We start from the raw sequence: 27,940 nt of genomic DNA, 5'->3' as shown, positions 1-27,940 counted from the left end.
CACCTGCTCCACAGAGCAGGCGCCACACAAGCTGCACGTGGGAGGTGATACGTGAACCGCATCTCGAAGGATCACCACGCCTTCACTTCCGACATGCCAAAGGGCCTTCCAAGCAAAGAAAATCAGGTAGGGAAAATGAGAAACTAAAAATCTGGTTGTGAGCAGGCTCGTGGTAGTTTCGGCAAGAATAGTTTCGTGGGAGGGAAGGAGGCTGAAGCCATCTTGGAATGCGTTGGAGTGTGACTGAGAGTCGCGTCAGTGGAGAGAGAGCGTGTGTGGACAATTCTTTCAAGAAGTCTGGCGGTAGGACTTCCCTGGTGGCGCAGTGGTTAAGAATCCGCCTGCCAACGCAGGGGACACGGGTTCGAGCCCTGGTCCGGGAAGATCCCACATGCCACATGCCGCGGAGCAGCTAAGCCCGTGCATCACAACTACTGAGCCTGCGCTCTAGAGCCTGTGAGCCACAACTACTGAGCCCACATGCCATAACTACTGAAGCCCACGCGCCTAGAGCCCGTGCTCCGCAACAAAAGAAGCCACCGCAATGAGAAGCCCACGCACTGCAACGAAGACTAGCCCCCGCTCACCACAACCAGAGAAAGCCTGCGCAGCAACGAGGGTCCAACGCAGCCATTAATTAATTAATTAATTAATTAATTAATTAATTAAATAAAATAAAGACAAGTAAATAAAATTTTTTAAAAAAAGAAGTCTGGCAGTAAAGGGAAAGAAGATAGAGCAGTAACAGAAGGATGAAAAAGGGTTAATGGAAGAGTGTGTGTGTGTGAGTGTGTGTATGTGCACGAAATGTGTGTTTTCAAACAAGGTACTCAAAATGCCAACAGCCAAGGGAAAGGCCAGAGTTACAAAGTCTTAACTGAGTTCTGTCCTAATCTGATCAAAAAAGAGATTATAAATTTTCAAGACATTCCAGAGACACATAGGAGAACCAAAAAGGCAAAGAAATGTGTGTGTCCTCATCTGCAGCGCCAGCACACCAACAACCTGCCCAGGAAATAAAGTAGGAGGGAGGAGGGGGTAAAGGAAGATTCATCCAGAGCTGATCAGCTGGGCAAAGGGGTCAGAGGGAATCCCCGAACAAGGTTCTACAGTCGGTTTATGTGCAAATGAGCTCCCGCTGAAGCTCAAAACAGAAACTCCTATCTTGACTTCATCCTACCAGGAGGAAGAAAAGGGGCTAAAACATGCTTCCAGAAGCAATGAGGGAAATCCATTATGCTTTGTACAAAGTGTATTAGATGTTGAGTAAATGACACCCTCCATACACACACACACACACACGAACACCCACAATATAAATGAAGTCTGCACATTAGTTTAAGAACACCACCCTGGCAAATATTAGCAGAAATTCTGAAACTCTCTTGCTCGGCATCTTTGTTAAAAAGATAGGTTTGGGTGTGGTTTCCTTTACATCTAACGTTCTGTGTTGATTGCTACATTGAGAACGGATATCCTGACAGTTGTTTGGGTCACTCAGGATGTGTGAAGGCAGCTAAGTTTGCTCTAAGTTTGTGTGAAAGCTATCAAAGAGGAAACCTAGAACACCCTGCAAAGGTCGTTTCTGTTCATCCAGAGAGACCACGTGAATTCACAATTCTTCCTTTTTTTGGCTGAGAGGTATTCAGGCCCTCCTCCACTCGCTGGTAAAGAATTTATTTCTGTGATAAAGTCTTTTGCAATTGCAATTGCAGATAATGCAGTCCCATTAAGCCCTGGTATGGAAACACATCTGGGTTGCTTAGAGTTTGTCCTTTACGCACTTGAGAAGGCTGGCCTGATCACAAAGCCCAATAGAGATCAACCTGGATTATCAGGTGTGTAACTCAGCCTCAATTCTGGCGTGAATAGTTAGATCTCCTTCAGAATACAGTGAGATCATTTGGAATCCAAGAAGGAAGTGCAGTTTTCATGAACTTGTCCAGGAAATTCCACAGTTTTATGCCACAGCTAAACAGAGTAACTTCTAATTTACCGTTGTACGGAGTGAGAAAAGCATAAAATCATTTGGCTACTTGGGCACGGGCCTTTGATGATTTAAAAGCTAACTTAGCAGGAGGGAGAAATGTTTGGAATGATCCTGAACAATGAAAATGTTTCTGAAGCCACAGATGCCTTTAAGCAGAGGTCTAGGACCTGTGGAAAGGCCCAGAGGAAGAAATACATTCCCCAGCTTTTCTTAGTGGGAAATCATTGCTCGGTGTTGAGCATATCAAATGCCCTTCTCATCCTCCACCTCATTGTGGGGAGTAAGGACTTCTGTGCATGACAATAGGTGTAACAATAGAAAGTGGTCTCTTTTTATTTATAAATCCAGAGACTGGAAAAATTATGAGAGGATGCCCAAAGCTGGGGATAATTTTATCTGAATATCCTGGAGGGTTTTTCAAACTACAAGAATCTCTTCTGATGTTGAGAAATTCTACATTTAAAGCAAAATGTTGTCATTTGAGTACGTAACCACTTTGCACCAACATAAACTCGAGATTGCATCATCCCATTCATTCATGCTTTCACTCAGAGCACCATTTTGTAATTCTGCATTGTTTTGGGGCTATAATGATAAGTAAGACTCAGTCCCCATTCCCAAGGGTCCCACAGCCAATCCTTATGATAAAGGAGCCTGGAGAGAGAACCAATGGAAAGACGCAAGAGGCTAAAATCCCTGAGGGCTCTGAAAAGGAGAAAAAAAGGACTCAAAGATTGCAACCAAAACAGAGAATTAACCTGCAGGTTAATTAACCTACAGGTCTGACACCAGGAAACATGTTTAATGAATTATTAAACATGGTCCTCATAAGACCTACCACATGTAAAACAGCTTCCTACTCCCCAGTGATTTTTCTTTCAAAAAGAATTTATTTGTCAATAATATCAGTTAGTCTGGGGAGAATGTGATATGGGAGGGCTACACATGTAGGCTCTTTGCATTGGTGATGTGCTCATCTGTAAGTTGGAGAGGGGATCCATGGCTGTTCACTTAGTTCTACATTTATAACTTCCATACATGTTACATGCCTTTTTTGGTGTTATCAAACATTATATAACTTCAAACCTAATAAAGATAGCAGTCGAATAACAAAATTAATGTTATAGGGTAAAATTTGAAAATTGGCCCCTTCCCAAATTAACTAACTTGCTTGTCACAAGCTGTTATGAGAATCAAAAGAAAAAATATAAAGTTTTGAGGCCTGGAAGAGAGATGTGCAGCTACCTTCCTGCCCTTAATTGTGACCAATCTAGCAAGAATATCAGCCGACAGCATTATGTTAATATTAAAAACATTACTGTTAGTTCCAAGCACTTGTATAGCCCTTTAGAAAGCACATCCTCAAACATCTGTCTCATTTGATTTTCACAAAACCCTACATGGGAGACACTGCAACGTCCACTGAAAAGGACACGGCTCCCTCAGAAATCTCAGCTAATGGAGGTGAGGAACAACTAATTCCCACTCTGCCATTAGCTACCACCTCCTCATTTCTTTGTGGCACCCTGCACATTTCTATATCATAAAACACAGTGGATGCCAATAGCAATCATTTACTGCATGGTTAGTATGTGCAAAATACAGGCCCCAGCTAATAGTTTATGTACATTATTTCATCTAATCCTCTTAACAGTCCTGGAAGGAAGTAGTATAATTGTCTATAATATGACACATTAGAAAATAGAGGCTCAGAAACATTCAATCACTTGCCCCACATCCAGGAGTTAGTCTAGGACTAGACTCCAGGCCCATCAAAAGGCAATGTTACTAACCCTTGTCTGATACTGTCTCCTGCAAAAAAAATGAGCCCTCCTGAAATCCCTTTCTAGCGTCTTCCCAAACACTGATTACGGCAATGTTCACAAAGACCCCATCCTATAGGGCCCACTCACCATCTGGACTTTTGGAATCGACTCCCTCAGAAGGAAGATCATGCTCTTTAAGTTCTCTGAGCTGATGTCTTCTGACAGTTCGTAGAGCAGGTTTCTAAGACACACACCCAAGAGACAAATTAAAGCCTCGCACTTGCAGAGGATGGGCAGGAAATTGAGTGCTTTTATCGTATGTTATCTCTCATTTGAACGACCACAACCCTGTGAGTAAACAATTATTAATCCCATTTTATAGATTTAAAAACAGAAACTTTGAGCTTCAAAGTGACCTATTAAACGACAGCAACACAGTACGCAGTAGGAGCAGGCCTTCTGATTCCAAGTCCAGTGCTGTTTCAAATTCCACTAAGAAGGCGTAAAACACCATTTTGGCATGCCTGCCCTCCTCCGGACTCCATTCTAGAAATCAGGCTTACTTTATAGGCCCTCATCAGGGAGGACCGAATGCCAGTGAGTATAAAGTTCACTGTTGAAAAAGAAAGGAAACTATCCCGACTTCTGGAGAGTCATACAGTCGACAATTAGAAGAACTGAATATGGGGACTTCCCTGGCGGTCCAGTGGTTGGGCGCGGGTTCGATCCCTGGTTGGGGAACTAAGATCCCACATGCCGTGTGGCACAGCCAAAAAAAAAGAGAGAAGAAAAACTGAATACTTCATTCACAGCCCTGCATGCCTGAGACCATTCCTCAGCTGTCTAACCAGCAGAGTGGAAAAAATTATCTCCAGAATTCCCTCACTGACCCAAGGGCAGCTCAGGGTATAGGAACCAGTTCAAGTGTTAAGGCCTGAAGGATTCTAACCGTCCAGGCCGTAAAATAGTATTACGAAGGCTCCACTTCGTGAGGCTGTTCGATGTAGATACTATGTTAGTGGATCGTTTAAAACAGCGTTGCTTAAGGTCTGTTGCCTTTATTCTACCTCTTTGGGCAAAATGCCTATATTTTACCTGTCTGGGTTTCACCCCAAAACTGGACAAACTGGACGTGGCATAAATGATGTCCCTCCCTACCCCAAAGACACATCTCCTTTTTTATTTTGCTCATTTGGGTCCAAGTATTCATTTCTCTCTTCTCAAATGGCTAGGTATAGGCTGACACACCAGGGACTCACTGGAGGCAGGAGGCTGAGAGCATGGAGGCTGGCAAAGAGGAAGGCGCTGGCCTGCTGCACACGGAGCAGGGCCTCCTTCCTCAGCGAGAAGCAAAACAAAGGGAAGCCACCACCAGGCACGGGGCTGGGTTTTGAAACTTTGCTGACCTCCCAGCCTCCCTTCTCATTAGCACCCGAAGTTAAGAAATCTCCTGCTTTAGAATCACCATACCATCCAAGGAGGTAGATGGGGCGGGGGGGGGTAAAAAAAAACAATCTTAAAAATTAATTCATCATTAATCCCAGCCTCTTTTCAAAGCCCAGTGGCCCTGCCGTGTCGATCACCTGAACGGAGAGACCTTCCGGCGGCCAGGCAGCCAGTGCTCCACCTGTTCCTTGGTGTAGCGCAGGTGCCGAAGCAGGACCTTCTGCTTGATGATGTAGAGGAGCTCCGCGAGGAAGGAGGGGTCTTCCTCACTCAGCCGCTCCTCTGCCATCAGGTAATCAAAGATATCCAAGGCTGAGCCGCATTTCTCCAGGTTCTTGGAGGCGATGGAGTCTCGGCAGAGAAACTTCAGGCGCTCCACATCTTGATCCCCCAGGTACGAATCAATAGTCAGAAGCGTCGCTCGGAAGTTCACTTGACAGTTATCATCTAAAGTGGAATTCAAACTTTGGCCCTGCGATGTCATGGCCAGCCTGAAAGAGATAAGGATTTGGGGGCCGCAGCTTAGAGAGTGAGGACAACACGGCACCCCAACTTCCCAGGCCCTCCCCCAGTTCCAGCCTCCTGTGTTCCAGGCCTTAGACTTTTCTAGAAATGCTGAAAAATGAAATTCACTGCGAGGTCACTTCAAAAACCTATAGCCCAGAAAACGTGACCCCAACACTGGCATGTTAATCTTTTAGGAGGTCTGGAGAGAGCTTCTATTGAAACTCAATTGACCCCGAGTTCCCCCAAATCAAAATGTCCCCATTGGGAGCTAGTCACGAGGGAGGACGACACAGCACAATTTCTCCCATCTGGAGCTCTTAAGTCATTCCCACCAAATGGCAGAAGTAACACTTTTACATTTTAGAAATAAAGTGATGGTGGGGGGGTACATTTCTGAAGTATCTACCAACCCAAGGACAACAAGGTAACATTGCTAACTATACCAGGGCAGGCCTTTCTTTATCTTACAGAAAGAAAAGTCATAATCCCAGACCCCAGAAAGAGTGGTTTCAGACAACATTTGCTCAAATCAATGTAGGAAGTGACAAATTACCGAAGTCAGTATTTCCACACTAAATGTATTTCCACACTAAATTTCATTCTAATCAGAGGAGCAATGAATCGATAAAATTTTTTCAATGTAATTATTCATTCTTTAAGGACTTGAGGTATATATTCACTATGCAACACTTAACTATTTAGAAACAAGAAACTACTTTCTAAGGGAAGGCAAACATACCAACAACAAAAAAATAACAAAGAGTGGTTATATATAAGTGGTATAATTACAGATACTATAAATTTTATTCTGGGCTCCTGTCTGAGTTTCTCAAATTTTATGCAATGAACATATATTACTCTTATAGTTAGAAAAAGAAAAAAAAAATGTCATTGTTAATGTGAGCATCCATGGGGTCTTCCCTTCTAGTAGCTCTGTGATACTAGAAACAGTATGACTGGATTCCTGGAGACATCTTATTCTAACACCGTACATTTGTCTTGCAGTTTCCTGAAAATTCTGATCTCTAGCTCTGGCAAGTCTGCCAGACTTGTGTCTCCATTTATGGGCTAGCATATTTCTACCAGGAAAGGGCTGTGTTGGAGCCTTCCTGGGGCTTTCTAAGCTTTCTTTTTCCCTGGTACGGCTAGTAAATCCAGGCAGAAACAGTGCCACTGCTGACAATGTGAGATTTTGCAAGTTTCCAGGAAGTAAAGCAAGGGGGAAAAAAGGCTGGCGCCTGAGACCCCAGAAGAGAAAAGGTCTTAATTACATACCTTCAGATCAAATTCCACTGATCCTCTGGAGATAAAAAGTTCTCAGAAAAATTTCCTGAAAACAGAGCTTTAAAGAAATTAGAATCCTCTTCGTGCTCCAAATCCAAGTTCCAAGGAAGCTCCCGTTTGCGCGGTTAAAAGAACTCAATTTGCCTGGCCGAACAAGTGAAAACTCGGTCAGCGGATTTGGGAAACTTATGCTAATTGCTGATGTCATCATTGACTCACTCGCCTTGCCTCCTCCCCTTTCCTGGGGTTAGGACAGTGCTGACAAACAGCGTCTCCTAAAGGCAGATGCACAACCGTCCCGCTGTAGAGCTCGGGACTTTCCCAGGTAAAGCCGAGGGCGCCTAACAGGAATTCCTGGCAGGCACTAAGTGCTCTAGTGTTTCCCTGGGGTCACTCCCCTCGGAAGTTAAAAAGGGAAGTGTCGATTATTTCCTGACCATCTCCTTCCCCAAACACACTAACCTTTAAAATAAAACTCAAAATGTTCATGAAATAGTAGTCAGCCATCTTAACCCTTTCTCAAGTAAGTACATGTGCAAATAAACAACAAAAAAATTTAATGCAAAAAAAAAAATAAAGGAGGGGGCTGGACTCTAAGCCCATTTGGAAGTATTTGCAAGGAACTGAGTTAACAGTAGGCAAAACTGGTGAAGTCTCTGCCCTTCCAGCACATTCAGTCCAGCAGGAAAAAGACTTCGAAGACATTATTTCACGTAATAAAAACAATACCTAACACTTGTATCCCAAGTACCATGTGCCAGGTACTATTTACTCATTCAATCATCCCAACAACTCTCTAAAAAAATACTATTACTATGACCCCTCTTTTAAGCCGTGCAAATTAAAACACAAAAGGTTAAGTAATTTGCCCAAGATCACACAGGGAGCTGGTGGGAGAGCCAAGATTTAAACCAATAAGTTTGGCTTTAAGTTACTACACTATAATTCAGCTAATTCAAATGCACAGCGCTGAAAGAAGTACAGACTCTTAGAAAGATATTTTATCTCTGAAAAAAAAAAGATTTATGGGGGACTTCCCTGGTGACTCACGCTCCCAATGCAGGGGGCCCAGGTTAGATCCCTGGTCAGGGAACTAGATCCCACACGCATGCTGCGACTCAGAGTTGCTAACGAGCCTGGCTGCCACAGCTAAGACCCGGCGCAACCAAATACATACATACATACATACATAAATTTTGTCATGGAAAAAGTTATTTCTAAAAAAAAAAAAAAAGATTTATGATGCCTTATTAACAAATGTATTACAGTGCCAGTTCCATATCCTAGGCATGAAATTCTGTGTTTAAGAAAGACAAGCCAGGGCTTCCCTGGTGGCGCAGTGGTTGAGAATCTGCCTGCCAATGCAGGGGACACGGGTTCGAGCCCTGGTCTGGGAAGATCCCACATGCCGCGGAGCAGCTGGGCCCGTGAGCCACAACTACGGAGCCTGCGCGGCTGGAGCCTGTGCTCCACAACAAGAGAGGCCACGATAGTGAGAGGCCCGCGCACCGCGATGAAGAGTGGCCCCTGCTTGCCGCAACTAGAGAAAGCTCTCGCGCAGAAACGAAGCCCCAACGCAGCCAAAAATAAATAAATAAATAAATAAATAAATAAATAAATTTAAAATTACCTTTCTAAAAAAAAAAAAAAAAAAAAAAAAGAAAGACAAGCCCGAGTGGTGATGGTTGCACAACAATGTGACTATATTAACGCCACTGAATTGTACACTTGAAAATGGTTAAGACAGTAAATTTTATGTTATGTATATTTTACCAGAAATTTTTTTAAAAAAGATAACGATAAGACAGACAAGCTCTAAGTGTTGGTCTTCTATTCATTTCTTCAATTATACATATTTCACTCCCTGGACTATCTGGGAAGCCAATTTGATGAAACTATCGCTTCTCACCTTGTTCATAAAATACATTAACTTTTTCAACTTTTGTTCAATAATATTAAATATTTAGCAAGCTCTTCCTATGTGTAAAGCATGAACCCTCTAAGGTCAGTGTTATTATCCATATTCAATAGATGAGGAAATCAAAGTTCAGAGAGGAAAAGTATTTTGCCATCATCCCAACCCTGGGAAGAGTTGGGAATTCAGGACTGACACCTAGGTCTCTCTAATTCCAAATCCTATGCTCTTGATCCCAAAGCTACTACTGCCACTAACTCCATATGAGGTAATGTAATTTCTGTAACTACTGGGCAGGGTGATGCTGCAGTGGGGCTCACCTAAGTGCCACAGGAGCCCCACAGAGCAAGGCAGGAATCCAGATGGTGTTGCCTTGGAGGTATTTGAGCTAAGCCTGAAAGGCAGAAGTAGAATAGAGACACCTGAAGTAAAACTTAAACCTTTATCCCAGGACTCCCAGTACTCAAGGGAAACACTTGAATCAAGTTAAACGGGGGAGATTGTGTGCTATGTTGTTTGCATTTGGCATTTCATACTTCCCATTCAGAACACAATTACTGAGGGCATGCTGATGGTGAGTTGGTAGTAGTGGAAAGAATAAACATTTCTTACAGCCTCTTTCCTGATTGGTTGCAGTCGACTTGGTCCATATGAAGAGCCAATCAAAACCTACCACGGCCCTGGTGACAAAGGGGAAATACCAGATGGTTCCTATTTAGTTCTGCCTTGGGAGGGGGGCGGTGGTGTCAGTAATTGGCTTTCGTTTACATCCAGGGTCTGGTCCAAGTTCCCCCCCCCCACCCCGCCAAAGTAAAAACTCGTGAACTAAAGAATGGACACAAGTGATGGGGAAGATAGACGTAGTAGCTAAGGAAAAAACCTTGGTGCCCTGAAACTTTCATTCCAACTCCTGGTCCTAAGGTAGCAGGTTCTTTTGATTAGCTATCCCATCCCCAACTTCTAGGACTTCCTCCCTTCCTCACCCCATACTTTTATTCACACACTTCAGACCTTCTCAGAACTAGTATTACTCTGGGTATATGGGAGCATGATGAAGCTGAGTTCTAAAGGAGAATGCTTTTTGCGGTAAGGATCCCAGCAGAGGTCTCCAAATGGTGCACTGGCAGGAGAGTATAGCTAGATGAGTAAAATGTGACCCATTTTGTATTCATTATACTACAGACTGATCTATTTTAAGACATTTTTTGGCCTTGCTGCACGGCATGTGGGATTTAGTTCCCTGACCAGGGATCAAACCCATGCCTCCTGAAGTGGAAGCGTGGAGTCTCAACCACTGGACCACCAGCGAAGTCCCCAGACTGATGTATTTTAACATGTGTCTTTTCTTAATAAAAAAGCAGTAAAAAAAAAAAAGAGGTGAAAAATTTCCAATATTTAATGTAGAAAGGCTGGAAAATAGGGAAACACACAGAGTCATTTATAATCTATAACTACTGTTAAATTTTTATCAAATCAATATGTTGTACACCTTAAACTTACACAATGTTGTATATATGTCAATTATATCTCAATTTTAAAAATTTTAGTGTACATCCTTTCACTTTTCTCTGTGTAATTATTTTTCAAAAATTGAAATAAGCTGTACAGTTTGCTTTTTTCACTTAACAACACATATACCTTTTTTTTCATATCATTAAATAGTCTTTGACAACATGATGCTTAGTGGTTAGATGATATTCTCTTCCCTGGATATACCATATTTATTTAACTAATTTATAGTTATTGGACATTTAATTCATTTCCAATTTTTTACTACTGTGAGCAGTGCTGCATTGAAGATTCTTACAAATAAATCTCTGAACGTATTTATGATTTCCTTAGGATGAAACCCAATGTAGAATTAGCAAGCTAATCTTTAAATTCACCCTTCCCCACACTGTGAACCCCAGAGGCCTTCCATGCCACTTTCTTATCCAGTTGGGTTTGAAGCAAGAAGCCAGGGAATTCGGGGGTGATAAAACCTCAAAGTTCCACAAGGTGGTGATATTTCCTAAAAAAGTCCAACAAACTAGCATTAGATTGGCTAGGGAACTAGGCAGATGTGGCTAAAGGGGTAAAATAGTTTTAGTGCTGCAAAAAAGAAAAAAGAAAGAATCAAGAGGCCGAAAGGTCTTCCATTTAGAGGAGAGTTTGTCGTTTGAAAGAAGAAAAATAGAGAGAAAGCTGCTTTGGCCTTTGATTCAATAATTTTTCGAAAAGGCAGCATAAGACAGCCATGTTCATAAAAATTTACAAGGAGGCAAGTGACATAAAATGTCCCTGATATCAATGTGTGCAAAAAGAGTCCAGTTAAGATGGCAGTATTCCCCAAATTGATCTTCATATTCAGTGCAATCACTATCAAAGTCCTTACTGCCCTTTTTTAAAAAAAAATATTTATTTATTTATTTTTCTGTCTGTGCCCTGCGGCATGTGGGATCTTAGTTCCCTGACCACTGATTGAACCCTCGTCCACTGCAGTGGAAGCACAGAGTCTTAACCACTGGACCACCAGGGAAGTCCCCTCACTGCCCTTGTTACAGAAATTGACAAGCTGATCCTAAAAGTCATGGACATGTAAGGGACTTGGGAGAGCCAAAATAATCTTGAGAAAGAACAGCAAAGTTGGAACATTCACACTCCCCAATTTTAAAACTTACTACAAAGTACAATAATCAAGACAATATGGTACTGCCATAAGGATAGATCCGTGGAATAGAATTGAGAGTCCAGAAATAAACCCTCACATTCACGGTCAGTTGATTTTCAACAAGGATGACAAACAATTCAATGGGGGAAAAATAGTCTTTTCAACAAATGGTGCTGGATATCCACTACCAAAAGAATGAGGTTGAACCCAGAGTTCATACCATATACAAAAAATTACTCAAAATTGATCAAAGACTGAAATGTAAGAGTTAAAATCATAAAATCTTATAAGAAAATATAGGTGTAACTCTTCATAACCTTGGATTAGGCAATGGTTTCTTACATATGATGCCAAAAGCATAAGCAACAAAGAAGAAAACAGATCAATTGGACTTTAACAAAATATGAAGTTTTGTGCTGGAAAGGATACTACCCAAAAAATGAAGACAACCCACAGAATAGGTGACAAATTTTGCAGATCTTTATCCGATAAGAGACTAGTATCCAGGATATATAAACATAAAATTCAACAATAGAAAGACAATTTTTAAGGGTTTTTTTTTTTGATGTGGACTGTTCTTAAAGTCTTTATTGAATTTGTTACAATATTGCTTCTGTTTTATGTTTTGGTTTATTTTTTTGGCTATGAGGCATGTGGGATCTTATCTGCCCGACCAGGGATTAAACCCGCACCCCCTGCATTGGAAGGCGAAGTCTTAACCACTGAACTGCCAGGGAAGTCCCAAAGGACAATTTTTAAATGGGAAAGTACTGAATAGATGTTTCTTCAAAAACAATGTAAAAATGGCCAATACACACATGAAAAGTTGCTCAATATCATTAGTCAGTAGGAAAATACAAATCATAACCACAATGAGATACTAATTCATGCCCACTAGGATGTTTATAATAAAAAAGACAAACAATAACAAGTGTTGGAGAGGATGTAGAGAAATTGGAACCCTCATACCCTGCTGGTGGGAATGTAAAGTGGTATAGCCACTGTGAAAAACAGTTTGGCAGTCCTCAAAAAGGTAAACATAGAGTTACCAGCAATTCAACTCTGACTTTATGACCCAACAACTCCACTTTTACATCTATACCCAAGAGAATTGAAAACATATATCCACACAAAAACTTATACATGAATATTCATAGCAGCATCATTCATAATAGACAAAAAGTGGAAACCATCTAAATGTCCATCAATTGATGGATACACAAAATGTGGTATATCCATACAACGAAATATTATTCAGGCATAAAACAAAATGAAGTACTTACATATTCTACAACATAGATGAACCTTGAAAACATTATGCTAAATGGAAGAAGTCAGAAGGCCATGTATTGAATGATCTGTTTATATGAAATATCCAGAATAGGAAAATGTGTAGAAACAGGGAGTGGTAATCCAGGGGCTAGGAGGCAGGGAGGAATAAGGAACGATGGCTAATAGTTATGGGATTTCTTTTTTTATTATTATTTATTTATTTAGGCTGCACTAGGTCTTAGTTGCGGCACATGGGATCTTCGTTGCGGCATGTGGGCTCATAGTTGCGGCATGCCGGCTTCTAAGTTGCGGCATGTGATCTCTTAGTCACAGCACGCATGCAGGATCTTGTTCCCCGACCAGGGTTCGAACCCGGGCTCCCTGCATTGGGAGCGTGGAGTCTTACCCATGGACCACCAGGGAAGTCCTAGAATTTCTTTTGTAGGTAGATGAAAATGTTCTGAAATTAGGTCATGATGATGACTGCACAACCGTGCATACATTAAAAACCAAAGAATTGTACACTTTAAAAGGATGAAGTTTTATGAAATGTGAATTATAGCTCAATAGGGAAAAAAAAAAGAAGGAAGATGTAGGATATGTCACAAACAACTTTCTGATGGTTAGTTTCATGTGTCAACTTGATTAGGCTAAAGGATGACCAGAGATCAAGTGAACCTTATTTTGGGGTGCGTCTGTAAGGATGTTTTTTAGGAGAGATTAGCATTTGAATCAGTAGACTAAGTAAAGAAGATCTGCCCTCACCAAAGTGGGTGGGCATCATCCAAGCCATTAGGGTCTGAATAGAACAAAAAAGGAGGAGAAAGGGTGAATTTTCTCTCTCTCTCTTCTTGAGATGGGACATCCTCTTCTGCTCTCAGACTTTGGAGTTCCTGGTTCTCTGGGCCTTTGGATTCCAGGACTTCCACCAGCAACACCCCACTCCCCCATCCTGTCCCTCATCCCAACCTCCAGCCACAATCTTATTGTGTATGCATTGGAGAATCTTGAAGGTTTCTATGGAGGAAAATGATAAAGGTATGTTGAGAAAGATTCTTTGGGTTGCTGTGTATGACATGATCATAGGATTGAGAGGCTGGGGGCAATATCAGTGAGAAAGCTGTCGTCATAGTTCAGTGGAGGAGTAATGAACGCAGAGGAAGTGTAATGATGGGGATAGATGGAAAAGACATTGTAGATGCAGAACCAACCTGATTTAGATTTACCCAGATGTAGAAACACAGGAGAGGGGAGACCAGGATGAAAGTGATGTTGGGGGTGATGCTGTTACCTAAAACTGGAGACGCAGGTAAAAGAGCAGATTGGGAATGGAGGTTTTTTTTTATGTTTGCGGTATACTGAGTTTGAGGTACCAGAGGGAAAATCAAGTGGAAAAGTATACCAGGAGGTTGCAGGGTGAGATTTGAACTTGAAGAGTCTGTGCTTGAATATCCCTCTTGTTATTGGCATAGAAGTAGTAATTGAAGCTACAAGTTGTCAGAAGAAAAGTATATAAAGAGAGAAAACAATAGAGTGATCCTTGGGGATATCCGTATTTAAGGATCAGGAGGAGAAAGATACCAAGAAGACTTGGCCAGGAAGTCCTTGATAGAACTTCTATAGTGGAACACTATGGAGAAGTAATAAAACAATGACGCCAGGGTCCAAGGACCACTGGTTTGGTAACTATGGTTAATGTGACCCGTGGATCTTGTAGATTTGGTAAAATGATTAAGGTGAAATCCAGATGGCAGGGAAGTATGGAGTAAATGGGAAAGGTGAAATGGAGAGGGTGTAGACTAGCCTAAAATTCACATAAGACAGTGGCTTGAAAGAGAGGGACTTTATTTGAAGGGCGAAGCAGAGCTTGTTTTCAGACTGAGGGATCAAAGAGAGAGGAAGAGATTAAAGATACAAGAGACTTGAAATAATGCTCAGTCTTGGAAGAGGACTGACCTATGCCAACAGAGGGACTAAGAATCCGAGGTGAGGGACTAAGAATCGGAGGTCTGGGGCAGGAAGTCCTTACCAAATAAGGAAGAAAAGATGTTTCTTGTATCATCATTCAAATAGTGAAAAACTGGGAATGACTTAACTATCATACAGAGACATATAGGTATAGGCATGACCACATAAATGAAAAGAGAGAGAACAGTGTTAAAATATTATGCCATTTATGTTTAAAATGAATATATTGTGTTTATATATATTAAAAGAGAATGAACATTTTTAACAATAAGTAAATTTTATTTTATGTTTTAAAGTTACAATAATATGTGCTCTGTATAAAATGAAACAAAGAATACAGATGTGTTTATTCAAAATCACTGACTTTCCATATGGCTAAGTTGCTTTGCTGTGCACCTGAAACTATCACAGCATTGTTAATCAGCTATACTCCAATATAAAATAAAAAGTTAAAAACAAAAATCCCTGACTTTCCACCAACATTGGGCACATCAAGACTTAATATAGAGCTACAGTAGTCATATTAGTGAAACAATAGACAAATAGATCAATGGAACACAATAGACAGCCCAGAAACAGACCCATACAAATATAATCAACCAATCTTTGACAAAGGAACAAAGGTAACTCAATGGAGAAAAGTGTTTTCAACAAATGGTACTGGAACAACTGGACATGCAAAAAAATTAATATACAGGTCTTACACCTTTCACAAAAATTAACTCAAATTGGATCATAGACTTAAATGTAGAATGCAGAACTCTACAACTTCTAGAAGGTAACATAGGAGAAAACCGAGGTGACCTTAGGTTTGGTGATTTCTTATATACAACACCAAAAGCACAATCAATGAAAGAATATTTGGTAAGCTGGATTTCAATAAAATTTAAAACTTCTCTCTGTGAAAGACACTATTAAGAAAATGAAGACAAACCACAGACTGGGAGAAAATATTTGTAAAACATACATCTGATAAAAGACTTGTATCCAAAAGATACAAAGAACTCTTAAAACGCAACAGTAAGAAAACGACTCGATTTAAAAATGAGCAACAGGGCTTCCCTGGTGGCGCAGTGGTTGAGAATCCGCCTGCCAATGCTAGGGGACACCGGTTCGAGCCCTGGTCTGGGAAGATCCCACATGCCGCGGAGCAGCTGGGCCCGTGAGCCACAACTACTGAGCCTGCGCGTCTGGAGCCTGTGCTCCGCAACAAGAGAGGCCGTGATAGTGAGAGGCCCGCGCACCGCGATGAAGAGTGGCCCCCGCTTGCCACCACTAGAGAAAGCCCTCGCACAGAAACGAAGACCCAACACAGCCATAAATAAATAAATAAATAATTTTTTAAAAAAGAAAATGAGCAACAGATTTGAACATATATCTCAACAAAGAAGATATACGGGGAATTCCCTGGTGGTCCAGTGGTTAGGACTCTGTGCTTTCACTGCCAAGGGCCCGGGTTCAGTCCCTGGTCAGAAGAAGATGTATGGATGGCAAATAAAGATATAAAAGTTGCTCATCATCATGTCATTAAATAATTGCAAATTAAAACAACAATATGAACACAACATTGTAAATCAACTATACTTCAATTTAAAAAATATATGATATCACTACATAGCTACTAAAATAGCTGAAATACAAACCACTAACACCACCAAATGTTGGCAAGGATGTGGAGCAAAGGAACTCCACAAAATGGTACAGCCACTTAGGAATACAGTCTTTTAGTTTTTTCCAAAGTTAAACATAGGCTTACTATACAATATAGAAATTGCTCTCCTAGGTATTCACTCAAATGAGTTGAACACATATCTACACAAAAGTCAGCACACAAATGTATTTATAACAGCTTTATTCATAATGCCAAAACTTGGAAACCACCAAGATGTCCTTCAGTAGGTGAATGAACAATCTCTGGTATATCTATATAATGAAGTATTATTCAGCAATAAAAAGAAATGAGTTATCAAGCTATGAAAAGACATGGAGGAATTTTTTTTTAACTAATTTATTTTATTTATTTATTTTTGGCTGTATTGGGTCTCCATTGCTGCCCACAGACTTCCTCTAGTTGCGGTGAGCAGGGGCTACTCTTCGTTGCAGTGGCTTCTCTTGCTGCAGAGCACAGGCTCTAGGTGCGCGGGCTTCAGTAGTTGTGGCTCACGGGCTCTAGAGTGCAGGCTCAGTAGTTGTGGCGCACGGGCTTGGTTGCTCCACGGCATGTGAGATCTTTCCGGACCAGTGTCCCTTTTCGAACCCGTGTCCCCTGCATTGGCAGGCAGATTCTTAACCACTGTGCCACCAGGGAAACCCGACATGGAGGAATTTTAAACACATATGACTAAGTGAAAGAAGTCAGTCTGAAAAGGCTATATACTGTATGGCATTCTGGAAAAGGCAAAACTATAGAGAAAATAAAAAGATCTGCAGTTGCTAGGGGCTTAGGGAGAGAGAAGGATGAATATGAGGAGCACAAAGCATTTTAGGGCACTATTCTGTATGATACAGTAACGGGGCATACATGACATTATGCAGTTGTCAAAACCAGGAACTATACAACACAGAATGAACCCTAATGTAAACCCTAGTAGACTTTCGTTTAATACTAATGTATCAATATTGTTCATCAATTGTAAAAATGTACCACACTAATGCAAGGTGTTAATAGGAGGAGAATTGTGGGGCATGGGGGAGTATATGGAAACTCTGTACTTTCTGCACAAATTTTCTGCAAACCTAAAGTTACTCTTAAAAATAATGTTTATTAAAAAGAAAAAAGGTTGGGGAGAAATGTTTGTGGAACAATTAATAAATGATCTTAATCTTCTCTTTTTTCCCTTTTTTTAAAAAAACTGAGGTGAAATCCACATAAAATGTACTATTTTAAAGTGTACAATTCAGTGGCTTTTAGTACATTTACAATGTTGTGCAACCATTACCTCTATCTAGTTCCAAAACATTTCAAGAACCTCAAAGGAGACCTTGTCCCCCTTAAGCAGTCTCTCCCCAATCCCCTCTCACCCCAGTCCCTGGCAACCACCAATCTGCTATTTGTCTCTATGGATTTACCTATTCTGGATATTTCATATAAATAGCATCATACAATATGTGACCTTTTGTGTCTGACTTCTTTCACTTAGCATAGTGTTTTCAAGGTTCATCTGCATTGTAGCCTATATCAGTACTTAATTCCTTCTTATAGATAAATCACTTTCCATTGTACAGATATACCACATTTGGTTTATCCATTCATCTGCTGATGGACATTTGAGTTGTTTCCACTTTTTGTCTGCTGTGCCTACGGCTATGAGCATGTATATACGAGTACTTGTTCACCTGTAATCTACCTTTTAGGTGACCCTCGTGGGGAGTTGGATTAATCTGTGGTACTTAGTGTATACCAGCCGATATTGCAGAGGGATTTATTGAAAAGAATTTGTATTTCTTGAATGTTTGCTTATTAAGTGTGTGATAGAGCCAAAGTGGAAAAGCCTGGACCCATGGGACTTGCAGCTTTGGTATGGCACAAGAAGGAGAAGCAGAGGAAGTGTTTCTTGGAATAGAGAGGGCAGGTTCTTGAAAAATCAGTCATTATGTTTAATGGCCTTGACTGAGTCCTACATTTCCATCTCTGGGGCTACTGTAGGCAAGGAAGGGTCTGGCTGGGAAACAAGAAATTGTGGATTTACAAGTAGTGAGTCCTTTGGAGTCATTATCTGTGGCGATCCTAAACACATGTGCAGAGTTACTGTTTCTTCTTTTTTTGTTGTTGTTGGTTTTTAAAAATATTTATTTATTTATTTAGTTTTGGCTGTGTTGGGTCTTCGTTGCTGTGCGCAGGCTTTCTCTAGTTGCAGTGCATGGGCTTCTCATTGCAGTGGCTTCTCCTGTTGTGGAGCACAGTCTCTAGGTGCACAGGCTTCAGTAGTTGTGGCATGTGGGCTCAGTAGTTGTGGCTCGCAAGCTCTAGAGCGCAGGCTCAGTAGTTGTGGCTCACAGGTTCAGTTGCTCTGTGGCATGTGGGATCTTCCCGGACCAGAGATCGAACCCGTGTCCCCTGCATTGGCAGGTGGATTCTTAACCACTGCGCCACCAGGGAAGTCCTACTGTTTCTTCTTTACATTCAGTTTTGTGTATGGATCTTTCAAGCTCTTATTCACTGTAAACCAGGTCCAAAAGCTGGTCTATACTGATGATTCAGTCAGAATTTTTCCTTGTGGATTATATCTCTTATGAGGACACTGTCCAAATCCTACTAATGTCTTAATAAGGCATCTCCATCTCTCCAACAGAAACCACAAAAATATAAAAGGAAATAAATGAGAGCATCATACATATTAAAAACTTAGGTCAGCTCAGGTGTTAACATTACATATTTTAACAATACATACATACATTTTTAAACAATAATTAAAAAATTAAAATGATTGCCTAGGCAAATATTTATTTTAAACTTATAACATGCATAAACATAAAAAAAAACACTTTAATCAAATAACAATGTACCAGTCAGACTAGGTTAGGTTAAAAGAAATATAAACCCCACATTTTTTCCTCTCACATAAATGTCCAGAGGTAGGTAATCTAGGTCTGGTATGGTGACTCTGCTCCTTAATGTCTTCACCCAACAAGGCTCCTTCCTGTTCACCACTCGGTCATCCCTACAGTGTGGCTCTTGTCCTCACAATTCAAGATGGCAGCTAGAGCTCCAGCCATCACATATGCAGTCTAGTCACTAAGACAGAGAAAGGGACAAAGGGGCGAAAGGCAAAAAACAGCTGGCTTTTAAGAAAAATTCTCAGCAACTGCCAAACAATACCACTGCTTACATATTATTTTCCAGGACTAGACACATGACCACATCTTGCTACAAGTTGAGGCTTGGACAACTAGACCTGTATTCTGTGAGGCTTTGTGCCCAGTTTCAAATTAAGACTTCTATTACTAGGGAAGAAGAGAATGGATATTTGGGACAGTGAGCAGGGTCTGCCACACAGACAAATTGACAAGGCTGACCTCAAATTGTGACCTCTTGGTGGCATAAGTAACATGCTTAATCCTGAAAACTTGATCCTAGAATATGGGAGAAGAGATTCCCATTTCAAACACTGCAGACAGAAGAAGCTGTCAAGTGACCCCTACCATGGCCTATTCATGGAAGAGGATGGAAGGTGTTGGGGACTGGAATGGAACTGGGGTTGACGAGACAGTCCTCCTAACCAGTGGCCCAAAAAAGCAGCCCTGAGACCAGGGGTCCTGCTACTGAAAAGAAGGGCTAGAGGTGAGACAGAGAAGTGAAGGCAGAGCTATAGGGAAGAGTAGTCTCTTTAGCATCAAAGAACCAGCTACTCAAAAGTTGACAGAGGGACTTCCCTGGTGGTCCCGTGGTTAAGACTCTGCACTCCCAATGCAGGGGACCTGGGTTTGATCCCTGGTCAGGGAACTAGATCCTGCATGCATGCCACAACTAAAAATCCCTCATTGCTGCAACTAAGACCTGGCACAGCCAAATACATACATACATAAATAAATAAATAAACATTTTTTTTTAAAGTTGGAGGAATTACCTAGACTTTACTTTAGAAACCAGTATGCTTAAATATACAGAGATAGAAAAGAGGATTTGGAAAACAGAAAGAAAAGATACCAGCCATCGTTCTGTCATCCATACACCACTTTTGGAATATTTCTTGCCGGCCTTTTGTTTTCCTGTGAGAGATATTTTTTGTTAGTTTTTGCTTTTTTTTTTTTTGGCCACACCACACAGCATGTGGGATCTTCGCCAGCCAGGGATCGAACCCATGTCCCCTGCATTGTAAGCGCACAGCCTTAACCAATGGAGCTCCAGGGAAGTCCTGTTTTGCTTTAAACGTACTTAGCTATAAAAATAAAGGCTCTGTTTATGGCTTGAGTTTATATCCTAGGCTGGGCTGACCAAGGACAAGCTACTTAGCATCCCTTTGCTCACTTTCCTCATCTATAAAATGGGAAGAAATAATAATGAGGACAATAATACCTACCTCAAAGAGCTGTTTTGAGGATTAAATGAGATAATTCATGTAATGAGCTAAGAACAGCTTTTGTAAGCCTTTATTATTTGTATATATAAGTTTAGCGGTTACATAAAATTCCAACCAGTGGACATTTTATCATAACCATGCTCCTGTTACTAAACACTTGACGAATTTTCAGTTGGGGGCTATTATAAAGTTTTAAATATTTTAATACCTTTATCTCTTTTATATTTAGGGCTATTACTTAAAGCAGTATCTTCAGAGTCTTCATATAGATTTTAGAACATTTCATTTAAGCTGGGTTGTGGGTATGTATTCATTATATTGTTACCTAATATAATTCTCCTTTAGCATGCCTTAAATATTTCATTTAAAAACTATACTCAATGAAAAAGAATAAGGCATTTAGTAATCAAATTGCTCATATACACAAAAGTGTCAAAGAAGTAGTTGTAGACCCCACTATTAAAGTGAGAAAAATAAGTCACAAAATAACTTACATGAGAGCTGACTAAAAGACAGAGATGGGGGTTTTTACAGCTCTTCACATGCCAAACAACAGGCACCTCCTGGCTTACCACTCACCATTGCTCACATTCTCTCTGCTCCAGCTAAAAGTTACACTCATGGTTTTTGAAACATGCCTTACGTTTCCCTTATCTGACCCTTCGTTTGCTTTGTTTCTTCTCCTGCAATGTATTCTCTTCTCCACCTCAACCTGCCAAAATCCTACCAATTTTCAAGGTTTGATTCAACCTTTTCAAAATAACTCCTCCACAGTGTGCTGTAATAATAACAGCTATGTTCGTGTGGCATCACCAATGCAGTCATAAAAACTCTCTCATTGGGTATGATCATAAAGGCTCTCTCATTTCATCCTCAGAACAATTCTGCGAAGTAGGCAAGGGAAGGCAAGGCTTTATTCCTCCCATCTTGTTGGCCTGCTCCTGGAATCAAAGTCCCTCTTTACTCCACCCCATACCCCTTGCCAGTGAGCAAAACACACAAGCAAACCCTTAGCACTCTTTTTCCTTGGCACCTGCGGGTTGACTGATGAATGGTATTAATAAAAATAATGTAATCTAAAGACAGAAAAGTGACAAAAGTAAACAGACAGCACAGTATAATTTAATAAATATATATTTTTTGTTTTTGTCTGTTTTTTTTTTTTTTTTGGCCGCATGTGGGATCTTAGTTCTCTGACCAGGGACCAGAGATTGAACCTGAACCCCCTGTGGTGGAAGCGCGGAGTCTTAACTACTGGACCGCCAGGGAAGTCCCAATAAATAATTGCTTTTTAAAAGGGAAGGAAAGAATAGATGGGGATTTAACAGGCTCTGTATTTTCACCGTGTCCATCAGATGGGATACGGAAAGCTATGGGGCCATACTGCCTCTCTGCGGGGGAAAAGGGTGGGGCTGGGAAGGTAGGGTAATGACTCTCACAAACAGCTAAGAGAGGAGTATGACGCCTTCCCTGGAATGCATGCTACACATCTTCCAAAGTTTGTTCTAATTTCTGAAGGACACCAGATCGTAAGGCTGGTCGTTAACATTCTCGATCCGGCGCTACCAATGATTTTCTCTGAGATTTGGGAACAGCTCACTTAAAAGCTGTGTGCCTCAGTTTCTTCAATCATAAAATGGATGTTCTCATTCTTTTTGGCATACATTATGGTTATCTACTCCCCAGGGAAGCTCCATGCCCCATTTTTCCCTAAAAGAACCCCAGCTTTTGGAGACCATGTGCCCAAGGGAGCTGAAGCCACTGAACCCCAGTCCCAGGGGACTGAGTCTGGGCTGGTATAAACCAACCATGGTAATCCCATTCCCTCTGCCAATGGTTGGTTTAAGGAAGAACATATCATGTGATTCTAGCCAATGAGAAGTGAGGGAAGGGAACTCTTGGGGAGGAGAGCTTCTGGGAAATTTTTCCTTTGATCTTAAGAAGCCACACAAGGAAGAGATGTTTTCTCTTCTGTGTTTGGGTATGATACTTGGACCTGTGGCCCTCTTGTGACTTTTAGATGACAAATTTGAAAATAAAAGCCCAAACCCTGAGATTACAGAGAGGAAAGGTGGAAAGCATCAAACCCTTGAGGAGATTGTTGAGCCAATGAATTAGCCAAGCTAGCAACTACCCCCCTACCTCTGAAGCTGTTGCTTAATAAGAGTAAACAAATTTTTTAAAAACTTTTTAAGTTAGGTCTTCTGTTACTTGCATCTAAAACATTTTGAATGATATGATTGTGTTTTTCAAATCTTTTTCTCCCCATTTTACTGAGAAATAATTGATATACATCACTGCATGAGTTTAAGGTATACAAGGTGATGATTACATATATTGTGAAATGATTACCACAATAGGGTCAGCTAACATTCACTGTCTCATATGCATACGCTAAAAAGAAAAGAAAAAAGGAAAAAAATTTTTCTCCTTGTAATGAGAACGCTTAGGACTTACTCTCTTAACAAATTCCCTATGTATCACACGGCAGTGTTACCTCTAGTCATGATGTTGTACATTATACCCCTAGTACTTATTTATCTTACAACTGGAAGTTTGTCCCCTTTTCTTTTTGTAAATTTTTAATTTATTTTTAATTATTGGAATGAACATCATTGATGTGAATTTTCGAGAGATTATAGCTGTCAGGTGTCATTATATTATTTATTGAAAACCTAATGTCACAATATGCTATATCCTAAAATTTAATTCTTCACTGTCAGTCACACTTATACACTAAACCTGCTTGCATTCCATCCATCACACCCGTCTTGTAGGTCTTATTATTGTATATCACATAGCTGACTGTCTTTTGTTCTCTCTCATTCCATTTCTAAAACCTTTCTTCCATCTCTGGTTTACCTCTACCATATTCTCTATCAATCTCATAAGTTATAGCTCATGGGATTACAGACTGTAGCTGCTCCTAAACCCTCTCTAACTAAAAATCTCATATTCATCATGTTCAGTTTTTGTGAAACATAGCTTAGGTGTGGGAGAAATCAGGGCCTACATCAAGAATCTGATATTTCAGCCTAACATTGGACAATGCACTGCAGGTGCTTACCCGTGCTTAGAGCAGTCTTTTTTTTTTTTTCTTTTTTTTTGGAAGTTTGTGCCTTTTGACCACCTTCCTCCAATTACTCCCTTCCCCCACCTCCGGTAACCACTGCCTGATCTCTTTTTCTATGAGTTTGGCTTGTTTTGTTTATGTTTTTGTTTTGTAGATTCCACATATAAATGAGAGCATATAATGCTTGGTATTTGTCTTTTATTTCACTTAGCATAATGACTTCAAGGCCCCTCTTATTTTTATATTTAATGCAAATATAAGTTATCTTAATAATATATAAAAATATATAAAACTAAAAAGTAATATAAATAAATACTATGCTTGTGGTTGTATGAATATGGAAAATGCTTGCCCATATTCATATGGACAAGAATATGGAAAATGCTTGTCACCCGGTCAGGATGGGACAGAGGAGGATGCAAAAGCTGCCAGGTCATTAAGATCCCTCTCAGTTTCCCTCTGTAATAATTAACACAGGGTTCTGGTTCATGAGTCCAAGGACATGCATTGTTCCTGCTGGTGCCCCGAGCAATGTGAAATTCAAAGACACCCTCAGGAGTCCCACATTCATTAATACAAGGATAGAAAATTACCTTTAAAGTAGAAATAAGTGTATGAAGTGTCTGAAAACTGTTCCTTTCATACTTTTCAGCCTTTGTTGAGTGATCATGTCAAAACACATATAAACATACCCACACAGAAACATACCACTTAAAACCAACTTAAAAATATATAAATAAGTTTTTTCTTAACTTCAAGTGATTTTTTTTGGCCGTGCCTCAGCATGTGGGATCTTTGTTCCCCAGTCAGGGATTGAACTCATTCCCCCTGCAGTGGAAGCACGGAGTCTTAACCACTGGTCCACCAGGGAAGTCCCTTTAAATAATATTTTAAACAATAATATTCTTTTAGGTCATGCTTTCAAATCCAAGGAGGAAAGGTATACTGATTACTGTAGAATGCCATGTGAGTCCTAGATTAGGTCATGACAGGGCAGCTCTTATGAATAAGATCAGTGCCCTTATAAGAAGAGACACAAGACAGCCTGCTTTCTCTCTGTTCTCTTTGCCATGTGAAGATACAACAAGAGGGTCATCTGCCAACCTGGAGGCGGGTTCTCACCAGACACCTGATCTACAAGCACCTTGATCTTGGACTTCCCAGTCTCTAGAACTGTGAGAAATAAATGTTTGTCTTTCTGGCTAGCGATGGAGACTGCAAAGCTAAGAGGAGCCTTTGGCTTTTCATTTGCAAGAGAGGATGAGTTTCTTTCTCAGAGTGTGCTGCAGCCAGACACAGTACCTCTCCTTAGCAGACACTCTGCTGTTCCAATCATACACCTTGCTGTTGAGTTCAATGTGGAGTTCCAGGAGTGAGTGTTTTCTGGAGGGAATGAGAAAGGCAAAAATTAATCCCATGCAAATATCAACGAGGAGACAGATTAGCATTAAGGTGAAATCAGCCAACAGATATGAAAGTGCTTTAAAATTGTTCCTTTCTAAATATTCTACAAGCTGCTTAGCAAGTGATCCAAACAGGTTTGCAGCACTCTGACCCAATGACCACAGTCCCCACCCACAGGGGCAACTGAGTTTTAGTCTGGATACACACCAACCAGATGATAACCCATCTGGATCATCTATGCAAATGCAGGATGGATGTAAAAGGCCAATAATACCGTTGGCCCGTGGCGTATCTACCTTGGAAGGCTGAGTTGCCCCTGCTCTAGCCCTCCCTTTACTGCTGTGCCATCCCTGAGGAGGCTAGGGGTCCCAGGCCCTGAGATTTATTCCTGGGGTCCCCCAAGCTACAACAGATGCCTTTCACAGGTGACTCAGAGAAATTCTAAATTGTGATTAGGGGGCAACAGAAAAGGGACTGCTAATCTTACATTTGAGGTACAGTGAGGCTTCCCTCATCCTAAATGGACACCAGGTCACCAACGTTTCCCTTAGAAAAGTATCCTTGCCAATAAACATCAAAAATGTCTAAGTTACAAAGACTTGCAGACCTGTATAGCCAGGTACCATTTTTCAGCTATCAACCTGTCAAGACTTGGGGAAATAAACGAGCACACGGTATCAGTGAGAATTCAGGGATGCAGACTCTCTCATAAAAGTTGATCTACGGGAATTCCCTGGGGTCCAGTGGTTAGGACTCGGCGCTCTCACTCCCAGGGGCCCAGGCTCAATCCTTGGTCCGGGAACTAAAGTCCTGCAAGCTGCGTGGTGTGGTCAAAAAACAAAAAGCTGGTCTAACTGTCCTAGAGGACAATCTGACGAGATGCATCAGAGGCTTTAAAAATGCTTGTCATTCAACAGCATAATTCCACTTCTGGGAATTTTCACTTCAAGAAAACAATTAAGAATAAGCACAAATACTGAGCTACAAAGATGTTGAACACTTTCTTTTTTGTGAAAGCAAAACATTGCCCAACAACTAAAGACTTGCCAAGTAAATTATGCTATAGCCATATTAGGGACTGCTCTGCAGACATTAAAATGATACTATAGGGACTTCCCTGGTGGCGCAGTGGTTAAGAATCTGCCTGCCAATGCAGGGCACATGGGTTCGAGCCCTGGTCCGGGACGATCCCACATGCCGTGGAGCAACAAAGCCCGTGCACCACAGCTACTGCACCTGCGCTCTAGAGCCCGCGAGCCACAGCTACTGAGCCCGCGTGCCACAACTACTGAAGCCTGCATGCCTAGAGTCGGTACTCCACAACAAGAGAAACCTGCACAATGAGTAGCCCCTGCTCGCTGCAATAGAGAAAAAGCCTGCACGCGGCAACGAAGACCCAACTCAGCCAAAAATAAATAAATAATCAAATAAATTTTTAAACAAATAAATAAAATAAAATGATGCCATAAAAATGTGATTCCTGACATGTAAAAATATACTGTTGCACAAACTAAAAGCAGGTTATAAAGTAACAGTAGATTATGATTTCATTTTGGCTTAAAAAACATCTTTATATATGATTGTATCGGTATCCAAAAAAGATCTGGAAGGCAACACACCAAGATTTGGTTAACAGATTAGTTCTAATAAGTAGGATTATAACTGCTTGTTATGTTCTGCTTTCAGCATCGATATCTCATGGTTTATGTTCAGTAAGGAGTATGTATTGCGTTTGTAATAAGAAAAAACAAAACCAAAACATTTCTTAATTTTGAAGAAAAATATCCAAACCACAAGCTGACTACTATATGACCTTCTGAAGTACAAAGCATTCATAAGCTGTGCAGAGTCTATATCATACTCCCAAGGCAACCCCAACAAGGAATGAAAAATCCCTCCCCCTGAAGAAAAGGGCATCAAATATGGCACAGTGGCACTTCCATCCTGGTAGCAGAAAATAAACAACTGGGTCCAGGATCCGCCACAGCTTGGGTGGCTCACCTTTCTTTCCCCAGTTTCTGGGAGAGGCACTTCAGGTACAATGACGGTGAAGGGGAGGACCGCTCCAGCAGGGACACGTCCGCTTTGCATAGGCTCCAGAAGAAGTCAGCTTCTCGGTGAATCATGCAGGCCCCGGGCTGCCTGACCTTGAATTCTGCACTTTTCACTGATGGCCTATCCACCTCCAGGAAGCTGCTGTCCTCTAGCTGGCCCTCTGACGTCACATAGTTCTGGATAAAAAAGACCTTTGGCTTCCCTGAGAGAGAGGGGCATGCATCTGCCATGAACATCCTTCTGATATGATCCAAAGGGACCCCTGAGTGAGTCTGATCCACGCCAAACACGCTCTGGGAGCCCCCTCGGCTCACCAGGATACACACGAAGCTGTCGTAGTCTTGGTGTTGGGGCATGTGCGCAACTTGGCCAAGAATGTGCATTATATTTTCCACAGTGAGATGTAAGAAACGCTTGACTTCATAGCCCAGGGAAGTGAAGGTTTCCTGAAGAATGTCTGGAAAAAACAAACAAACATGAAAAACAACACAGGAGTAAGAAAAGCTCAAGAGACACTGGGTAGCAATCCTAAACATGGTCTAATCTCCATTACTTGTCTGTTTCTGCTTTTGTGTCATAGTTTGAGGATT

The 27,940-nt window shown here is 41.1% G+C and overlaps 2 protein-coding genes across 12 annotated transcripts in view; both read right to left on the bottom strand.

Annotated features, from left to right (window-relative positions):
• Positions 1–5,686, bottom strand: part of CASP10 (caspase 10) — a gene marked incomplete at its 5' end in the record, with an annotated part of 28,094 nt that extends 22,408 nt beyond the window's left edge. For both annotated transcript variants that reach the window (XM_082397125.1, XM_082397126.1), the window contains 2 exons: positions 3,904–3,997; positions 5,340–5,686. In XM_082397125.1, the coding sequence (XP_082253251.1) occupies positions 3,904–3,997; positions 5,340–5,686 (441 nt within the window). The remainder of the gene's footprint in view (positions 1–3,903; positions 3,998–5,339) is intronic.
• A 1,303-nt stretch (positions 5,687–6,989) lies between these two features.
• The window catches only part of CFLAR (CASP8 and FADD like apoptosis regulator), a gene marked incomplete at its 3' end in the record, with an annotated part of 68,349 nt that continues 47,398 nt past the window's right edge, over positions 6,990–27,940 (bottom strand). For 6 of the 10 annotated variants that reach the window (XM_082397115.1, XM_082397120.1, XM_082397117.1 and 3 more), the window contains 3 exons: positions 27,297–27,807; positions 25,194–25,274; positions 11,298–20,507 (listed from right to left, as the gene is read on the bottom strand). In XM_082397115.1, coding sequence (XP_082253241.1) covers positions 20,378–20,507; positions 25,194–25,274; positions 27,297–27,807 — 722 coding nt within the window. Of the gene's footprint in view, positions 7,138–11,297; positions 20,508–25,188; positions 25,275–27,296; positions 27,808–27,940 lie in introns of those variants that run through there. The other 4 variants (XM_082397122.1, XM_082397123.1, XM_082397116.1 and 1 more) reach the window with 4 other exon arrangements.

This window comes from Balaenoptera borealis (assembly GCF_965194805.1).
Source record: "Balaenoptera borealis genome assembly, chromosome: 6".
Lineage (NCBI taxonomy): Eukaryota > Metazoa > Chordata > Mammalia > Artiodactyla > Balaenopteridae > Balaenoptera > Balaenoptera borealis.
This window is presented reverse-complemented; position numbering and strand designations above follow the sequence as displayed.